The sequence below is a fragment of the Camellia sinensis genome, chromosome 14 (genome assembly GCF_055761805.1).
Source record: "Camellia sinensis isolate YWXY chromosome 14, ASM5576180v1, whole genome shotgun sequence".
Taxonomy (NCBI): domain Eukaryota; kingdom Viridiplantae; phylum Streptophyta; class Magnoliopsida; order Ericales; family Theaceae; genus Camellia; species Camellia sinensis.
In genome coordinates this window covers 73950982-73960854 of record NC_138974.1, presented here as the reverse complement: position 1 = coordinate 73960854, position 9873 = coordinate 73950982, and the positions used below count along the sequence as shown (strand labels likewise).

At 32.7% G+C, this 9873-nt stretch overlaps 1 protein-coding gene across 1 annotated transcript; it reads right to left on the bottom strand.

Moving 5' to 3' along the window:
* Positions 1 to 5468: 5468 nt before the first annotated feature.
* Positions 5469 to 8278, bottom strand: LOC114294730 (dof zinc finger protein DOF5.3). The gene is made up of 2 exons (XM_028238885.2): positions 7904 to 8278; positions 5469 to 6602 (listed from the first exon to the last, which is right to left on the bottom strand). Exons 1-2 carry the CDS (start codon positions 7931 to 7933, stop codon positions 5712 to 5714), a joined length of 921 nt encoding a protein of 306 aa, XP_028094686.2. The 5' UTR covers positions 7934 to 8278; the 3' UTR covers positions 5469 to 5711.
* Between the last annotated feature and the right edge of the window lie 1595 nt (positions 8279 to 9873).

Genomic DNA, 9873 nt, shown 5'->3' with positions numbered 1-9873 from the left:
CTTCTTAGAGCCACACAAACTAATACACGTGAAGAGAGAGAGAGAGAGTAACACACAAACTAATGTCTTAGAGCCACTATAAATTCATTCATCTCCTATCAGCAGTGAAGTAATATGCCAAACCAAATTTCTCCCTCTTTTCTCCCTCCATCATTTCCTTACCACCTCTCTTAGTCAAAATGTACACAAAAGAGGCCAATTGAGCTAACTGGTTAAACAAAGGTAACTATCTAGAAACAATCCACCTTAACTGTTATTAAAAGTATATACGAGGGGTGAAAAAGGACCAAAACACCAAAATAGGAGACAAAGTAATCATCAAGTACATCAAACTATAGTATCAGGACATACCTGAGTCATCATTTCTGGCCGAATTGACTGTTGAAGCACGCAAAGAGCACCATTCTTACGAGTGCGGATCCTCGGCCGCACAAGCCTGCCGCCATCCCTGTGGCACCCCCAAAACAACGTCGTTTTGGGGGAAATTTCAATTTTTTTTTTTTTTAAAAAAAAAAAACAAAACAAAAACCAGAGGGAAGTGGAAGAAGGGAGAAGAAGAGGGGAAAAGAAGGAAGAGGGCGCCGCCGCAGTGGCCTCGGAAGGTGGCGAGGTCATGTAATGAACAGTATAGATTAATGGGTAATAGTTCTATCACTATTTTGGTTGTCTATATATATGTATGTATAAAGTACACCCATGTTAGAAAAAATCGAGTACAAAGCCGACCACAACTTTCTCACATCAACAACACTGTAAATTATCTATCTCCATTATCATCTTTTGTTCTTGTTTATTGATTTTGATTTGGGTTTTTCTTTCTCTTGATTGAGCTTATTGGGTTTAGATTTATTTATATAGAGAGAGAAGATGAATCATCTGATTTTTCGATCCATTTTTGATACGATGAGTGGGAGGAGAATATGAAGAAGAGTTGATCCATTTATGGGCTACATCGGAATTGATTTTAAGAAAGAAAAAAAATAAAAAATAAAAAAAAAGGGATTTTGGAAGAAGGGTTTTGGATTTAGGAGGGAGAAGATAAATGGGTTGTTTTTCGCGTTTTGATTCAAGGGAAGATGAAAAACCCAATGTTCATAATGAAAGAGATCATCCCAATGAAAGCCTCCCAACAACTCTTTCCAACATATCTAGATTGTCTTCTGGTTAGTCTCCTCCCTCTCTCTCTCTCTTTGTGCATAGTTGTTTGATCTGGGCATATCGATTTTGTCAATAACTTTCATATTTGTTTTTTCATATTATTTTGGTTGATTTAATCTAATCAGATTGATGATGTTTTCTTTTTGTTTAGTTTGATATAGACCCAACAAAACTTAGTTGTAGTTCACTCCCTTCTTCTCCCCTTTTCTTCGTCCTTCCTCTCTCTCTTCTTCCCCTCTCCTCTGGTTTCTGTTATGTTTTTTTTTTTTTTAAATTGAAATTTTCCCCAAAACGATGTCGTTTTGGGGGTGCCGCAGGGATGGCAGGAGGCTTGTGCGACCAAACATCCAGACTCCATTCTTACCATGACCAGAACAGCACACCTGAAAAGTACACCCAAATGAAAACAACAAAGGCTACCATTTTTTTTTCTTCTTGATAAGTAAGAAAGGTTACCATATTACAAATGTACAAAGCAATAAACCATTAGAATTGTATGATTTGCTGCTTTAGGAATGTCAGTCCAGTATGGATTAATAAAAAGCAAAAAATAATAATTTAAGAAAAGAGTTTCAAATAATAGCATTTAACAGCAACTGTACTCAATAACATGTATAACCAGACAACAAAAGCATGATCAAATTAATGCCCTAAACCTTATTATTACCATCAAGTTTGAAGAAATAGAAACCAACCAGTTCATAATTACTTTGCTTAGCGATTCCCACCGCATTTGGATCAGCATTAATCCTTAAACCATAAGAGAAGTCCTTTATAGGACCAACATTAATCAGTGAATCTCTCACTGCAAATGAGAAAGTCTTCTGCATGGATCAAGAACGCATAACATTACTAGAAAATAAATAATAAGACGATAAACAATGTAACAAGCTGCTAGATTAAAGATAAAAGCCAAAATACAAACTCCCAAGAAGACAAATCAATTTCACTAGAAAGTAAATGTTGGTAAAGCTGCAAAAGATGAAAAATAAAGAAAGAATGACAGGTGCATGATGTGAATCCATGTTACAATAGCAACATAAAACACACCAAAATGACACGGACATACTGAAATAGCAAATTCTAATAAAGTAAGACTTGGGCACAGGAAGAGAGTGCAGAATTTAGGACATTTTTTTAAATGTATATGTATTTCATATAGACAAATCTATAATTTTTGTTGATTTGTTCAAATTTCTAAAACAAAATTTGCACAAAAAAAAAAAAAAAAAAGGGCTAGAAAGAAAAGCGGAAAACTTAACCTATATCACTTTAAATCAATGGGTTACTACTCTTTCCATTATTATAGATTTTTTGCTTACAGCTGCATTCTTTTCTATTTTATAAAATAAAAATTGTTCATTGCATGCTTGTCGTGCTTTGACTATGCATAAAACTTAAAATTTCTCTTGAATTTAATCTGGATAATCCTGGGCCTCTGTCAAGGCTTAGTTTGGTTTGATTTGGTTATTTCGGGATCTTGGTATCATGTTTCCAGAATGCAGAGTATCTTGTCCGAAACAACATGGTTCCTCCTAATACAACTTCATGCCACACAAATTATAATTTCGAAAATCAAACCCATAAAACGAAAATCAAACCCATTTTCGACTTGAAGAATATCATAATTTCATAGAAATCAAACACTTCAACCAAACCCATTATCGAAATCAACACAAAATTAAACTAAAAAAATCATATAAACCCTAGATGAAGAAATGGGGAAATAGGGAAAGGGAGAGAGAGAAACAGAGAGAGGGGGAATGGCTCGACACAGAGAGAGAGACCCAGGTCGACAACAAGGGAGAGGACTGAACGCGACAGTGACAAACTTGTGATTTGCGACAGTGTTGGTGGTGATTTCGGCGATGGCGGTGGCGATGTGCGACAGTGGGGATGGACAGTGGCCAGCGACAGTGGTAGTGACAGTCGGTGGTAAAAGGGAGAGGCAGAGGGAGAACTGCTAAAGAAAGAGAGAAGAGGCGCTGTTGTGGTTTGGAAACCAAAATATATATATTACACCATTGGCGACTAAAAGTCTTTAGTCGTTGAAAGTATTTCATAAATCCCTCCAAACTATTTAAAATATCTCCCTCCAATAATTTTAGTTCTTTGGCGACTAAAATTATTTTTCGTTGCTGAACATAAACTTTTGGCTACTAAAATTTTGATCGCCAAAGGTAAAAAATAATTTTTTATTTTCCAATCGGCGATTAAAGCGTTTTAGTAGCGAAATCTCTACATACGGTGACTAAAATTATTTTTCGTTGCTAAAAATAAACTTTTGGCGACTAAAAAACTTTTGGCGACTAAAATTTTAGTCGCCAAAGGTAAAAAATAATTTTTTATTTTCCAATTGGCGACTAAAGCGTTTTAGTAGCCAAATCTCTACCTACGGCGACTAAATTATTTTTTTTTGGTCGCCAATTCTAGCATTTTTGGCAACTAAATTTTTTTAATCGCCAATAAACAATATACCCCGACTAAAAAAAATTATTAGCTAAATATTTTACTTTTGCCGATTAAAAAAATTTTTAGTCGCCATTTCTACAACTTTTGGCGATTAAATTTTTTTTAGTCGTCAATTTTAATCGCCAAAGGTGTATTTTGTTGTAGTGATAAGATGATCTTTTTACAATGAACTAGAAATTTTAATGAGAAATTATGGAAGGGGTCTCAAAATCCAAATCACAAGTTCAAAAAAAAGAAACGGAAAAGACATCTTACCATGAGACTATTTTGATTGCTAGAGACATGAGAATTCATTTGGAAGACTTCAAAATTTGATGAAGGGTAAAATAGTTATTTCATCATGACTATTCCAATTTTTTTAATTATTTATTTTACTTTCAAAAGCAGCAATCTACTGTTCAAGTCGAGTAATTTTTTCATGTTTAGCGGCTATGATCTTGGTGAAGCCTTCCTCTTTTTAATTGATTATGACAGTAAAGCCTATCAATTTATATTTGACAAGTATACCGACAAATTCAACCACATAAAAAAAAAATTCAATCATACATATCAGAAAATGAGATTCTTATAAAAGAAACAGTTTTACTTAAATTACTCTATTTGGCCATGATTGTTTGGCGGATTAGGTTAGATAAGATTATTAGTGGAGGATTGTTAGTGAAGAGATTGCTAATGCGTGGATTGTTAGTGAGAGAATTAAGTAAAAGTATGTTTGTTTTGATAATAATGTGGGAGACGATTAGTGATAGGATTGTTAAATTATTTTTATATAAAATAAATAAATAAATTATTTCTATATTAAAAAAAACTAAAACAAATATTAAAACAAAGAAATGCACTTGGTTAAAAAAAAATTAATTAATTAATTAAAAAAATAAATTTATTATATAAAATATATTCAATTTCCTCACTATTTTCCTAATCTCACCTAAAATTTATCCAAGTTAATTCCCTTACAGAGGGGAATTACTAAGCCCCCTTCACTACTAATTTTGTGACATTTTATTGCAAGGGTTTAGCGAGTCCCACGAATTGATAATCCAATCCATCCCTCCCAAACTCCAAATCAAACATGGACATTATATTCTATTTGATTAATCTGTAATTAATTTGTTGCAAATGAGTCACAGTGTCACACAACCCAAGAAACATTTAAAATTATTTGGATAAATTTGAATCAGACTAAGCTCTCACGCCCAAATCTTATGTTAGATTTGGTCTGGCAATTAAGAGAACAAATCTATTCCGAAATTGGTGCTAATGTCATGCCCTTCACTGAAATTCTAATGCCTGGAAAGAAGAGACACCCCCATACCAACTCCCCATTATCATTTAATTATTCACCATATAATATGTCATTCTCTTATTATATTCATATAGAATCTTACTGAAAATAATATAAAAACAACCAAGTAAGAATATCTTGAAAACACACCACACTACTCCAGTTCAAAATCTACAACAACTGAAGTACTTTTCTTTACTTCAGACAGAGAGTTCAGACTTCTGATCAGACAATGTAACATCACTTCAATCTCTCACCCTTTTTTTTTTTGGGTCTTAATTTGAGAAAAATACATTCCATGTGCAGCAAAGGTCCAAAGCAGTGAATGTTCCATTCTTGGTTAGAGAATAATGCTTAATTTGTAGGGCACATGCATACTCTTTTTATTATAATGCAAAGGGTTGTAATTATAACTCAATAAGTTTAAAATTATGATCTAATCATATTGTGCCGTAAGTTCTGATTTGATGTAATTATTGTTGAAAATCTGATCACCTCATGTCATAATAAATATCACATTATAATTGATGATGGTGTGCACTACATACAAACGAAGAAAATAAATATGAAATTTCATTAGTTTACCCACCAATAAAGAAACAAAGGAAGGATTTAAAGAAACAAGAAATTAAAGGAAAAGAAATTGAAATGATTCGGGGTGAATCAAGTCTCTCTCTCTTCAAACAAACTCAAAGGATTAAATTAAGATTTTGAGTCTGATCATCATAATTAAAGAGTACAAGAAAGTTCTATCATTTTCATCATCAAAAACATTAGAGAATTTCTAAGTAAACATCTACATGAGAGGGCTATTGAGAAGTCCATGCCAAGATGAACCACCACCAACACCAAGACCAACACCAAGTCCATTCCAGCTTTCTCTTCCTGAATCAACAAGATCACCCACCATGTTTCCATCTCCACCAATCTGCCATGGAAATCCCCACAAAACCCTATTTTCTCCCTCTCTCCCATTGCACAACTCTTGCTTCATTGTCGTCACCGTTACCGCTGTTGTTGTTGCACCACCACTCACATCTTCATATGGAATTCCCATTTCTTCACTTCCATTGCCATTCATTCCATTTTCCACTTGACCCATGTTTCCATTACTCATCCCATAATACATATTGTGAAACCCATTTGGGGCTTCAAGAAATCCACTCCTAAGTGCATCAAGAAAGGAAGGAGTTGTATGAGAGGAATGGACATTAGGGTTTCCAAGAACATCACAATGGGTATTTCCATGGCTTCCCAACATTGAAAAATCATGCTCATCAAACCCTAGCTGCCCAGTTGGGTGCTTTTGCAGCCTAGCAAATGCAAGGCTGAGATCATTAGAATCATAGCCCAAGGTTGGGAGATTTGATAGAGGGCTGGGATTGGTTGTGAGGCCTTGATCTTGGCTCCTCTTTGATGATGATGATGATGATGATCTCTTGTTCTTCCTGCAGCCTCCACCCACTGGAACATTTCTCAAAGTTCCCCCTTTGGTCCAGTACCTCCTGCATGACTTGCAGAAGTACCTTGGCTGAGTGAGGCTGTAGTTGTTGTAGTAACAAAACTTGGTGTTGGTAGAGTCACATCTAGGGCATTTCAGAGCTTGTTCTGGCTGAGGCCTTGGTTTCTTCTCTTGCTGTGCTTTTGTGCAACCCAACATACTTTCCAAGGTTTGAGTACCCATTTCCTGATGTGATCACACAAAAGGATCAATTAACCCCCAGCATATACACATGAAGCAAGATAATAACTAATGTGTTATTCTATGTTGAATTAGTTCAGAAGTATTATACGATGTAAACTGATTAGAAATTTAGAGGTTGCCACCTGCATTACCACTACAAATAAATGCACATATTCAAATGTTAAATTTATTTGGATTATGGGGGGAAAATTAAAGTGATACTAGTTAGCAAAGATGATTTTAAATATCAGACAATACATTGGTACATATTGATTTTTATTGATACCAATATACACTCTCTTATATTCCAGTGAAAATGAAAAGCACATGTGTGGTATAGATTGGTTCGCAATAGATAGATTCATAGTTGATATGACAAATTCACAATCAATAAGGCAAATTGCTATAGAGCTAATTAGATATCAAAGCATATATATTTTTACATCATATATATGAGTTTAGTGTTTTTCCTCATTCTAGATATTGCAAGCAATTCAAAGATTTACATTCTTTTTCATAGAAGGACAATGCTAACCATACAAAAATTTTTGACTTCCAAGTAATATGGCTATAAATGAATCACATCCTTCTGTACAATTTTTTTTTGTATACAAATTCTGTTTGTATATTCCTTCATAGAAAGGGTATATTAGTGAAATTGCAATTCTAATTTTAGTAGGAGGGCAGGGAAAGAAGTGGAGAGAGGACAAATGCTATCTCTTATTCTCTTACTTTCTACCATTTTTATTGTCAAAGCAAACAACATAGCAAGAAACAGAGGGAACTTCTTTCAAAGAGGATTTTGATAGAAAGTGAAACCCTACAACCACCCCCATTTCAAGTTCAAACAAAACCATGATAGGAATGCTCTTTTGATTTGAAATTCTCACAAGAAATTCATGTATGGAATGCAATTTACCCCAAAAACACTCAATATTCAATACCCACTTCAACAAAAATAAAAACATAGATTCAATTAATGGCAAAGAGAACTCAAAAATCATCCCCTTTTCTGCTCCCTTTCTTTCACCTCTTTCTCTAATCCAAAGTAACAATCCCTCCAAGATGGATAAAGATTATATCCTTTTTTTTTTTTTTTGGTAAATTAGACAAGGAACTCAAAATCACATAAAAGAAAGAACAATGAAAGGGGAGAAAAAAAAAAAAAAAAAAAAAAAAAAAAAAAAAAAAAAAAAAAACCAAGAGCAAAGTAAAGTTGAGTGAAAAACAAAAGCAAAAAAAAAAAAAAAAAAACAAAAACAAAAAGTGTTAGTTGTGCTAATGATGGGAAGTTCTAATCCTACCTGGTGGTGTTGTGCACTTGAAGGATCCATCCATGCACAATCAGCAAGCCTTCCTGATACTGAAAGAAAGAGATGATATTGTTGAATAGAGAGAGAGGATTGATGAAGAAATGTATAGAGAGAGAGAGAGAGAGAGAGAGAGAGAGAGAGGGTAAGAGAGAGAAGAGCATGCAAAGTGAAGGAAAATGAGACTCTAGTTCTCTGTATTTAAATCAAGCAAAGCTCACATATGAGAGAGAGAAAGAGAGAGAGAGAGAGAGAGTTGCAATGATTACTGGGGGGTTGTACGGGAGATGGATGTAGGATGTGGGCTAGGCTTGCACGCAGAGAAAGCAATGAAGAGAGAGAATTGGAGGTGATGATCAGCTGAGCTGCAACGGATACGGATTCATATGCCAGTTTTGTGTGGGTCCCAACCGCGTGGGAATGCAAACTATACGTGGACCCCATCCCACCCTTCTATATTCTTCTTCCATCGCCAATAACTCGGCGACCGCTCCACCCTCACTCAAACTTGAGAAATACAAATAATAATAAGTCCTCGTTGGTAAATATTTTGAACACAAAAAATATAAAAGGTTAAAATATGTAATATATATGAAACGTGATATTTAAATTATAATTATTATATTTTTTTTATAAATTTAAAAAATTTAAAAATAAAAATTAAACGAGATTAAAAAAGTCAGATTAAAAAAGTCTTAACACAAAAAAAATGACTACCGTAACCAATGCCAAACGAAGCTTAATTCATTTTTTTATGTGATTTTTTTCTTTTCTTGAGTAAAAATAATTTTTAATATTTATTTTCTAATGATAATTTGAGGTAATAGCATGTCGTTTGTATCATGTTAAAATAATAATAATTTCATGAAAATAATTTATAAACATATCTTTTAATGTTATTAATTGAATAATATTATGGATCATAGAAAAAATATCATCAAATGCATCATGAAATTTTTTCATCATTTGATTAGTGTGTGGTGTTTTATTACATGTGTAATCCAAATCTTTCATGATCATTTTCATGATATTTTTTTCATGATCTTTAATATTACTCTTATTAATATGCTATTATTTTTTTTGCTCTAATAATATTTTGGGACAATTATAAAAAAATAAAAAAAAAATCGGGATTTGAACCTTTTAACCAAATAAATTCTGAATTTTTAATTTTATCAATTTAAATTTAAATTTTTTGGTTTATTTTTAGGATAATGCACCAATAAATCACAAATTAATAACTTATACACTGTTTAGTCCTAAAAGTTTTCTTATAGACTGAAAGGTCCCATTACAATGTTTCAAACATCAGATTAATGTTTCGAACATTAGATTTCGAACATCAGATTAATGTTTCAAACATTAGATTGATGTACAAATGGGACTAAATGGAGCATACGAAAACTTTTAGGACTAAATGGTTCAACTTTTCAGAAACTAGGACTTATGGGTAAATTTTCCTTATTTTTAATCTAAACCATTAGCTTATTTGTATTAAATAAAATTGACTGAAAAATAATATTTTAGTTATTAAACTTAATGTAGATACACATAAAATGTCTAAAATATTAATTTTTATTGAGTTTAATGACACATTTTTATCTATTTCACATAATGAAAATTAAAAATTTAGAATTTATCTTGTTACACTGGTCAAACGCTGGGATTTTTTTTTTTTTTAATGTCTTCTAATATTTATTGTTTTTATTAAAAAAATTCTAAAAAAAGTTTTGAACATGACCAATTCCTTGTACGCATACCAATAAGCAACCCAAAAAAAAAAAATAAAACACAACACAACACAAATAATAAATCTACTCCAATAAAAGAGAAGCAATAATGTATTTAAATTTATAAATCTAATCTAGGAAAACCGAAAGTAGTGCATATAAATTTTTAGTTCAAATGACAACGCAAGTTTAAGTACCAGTATATATTCATCAATACAAAAGTCATATGATTCG

Coding starts and splice junctions, on each gene's coding strand:
- LOC114294730 (XM_028238885.2), bottom strand. CDS start 7,933: ATGGATCCTTCAAGTGCACAACACCACCAG. Junction 6,603..7,903: donor CAAGTGCACAACACCACCAG/GTAGGATTAGAA, acceptor TGATCACATCAG/GAAATGGGTACTCAAACCTT.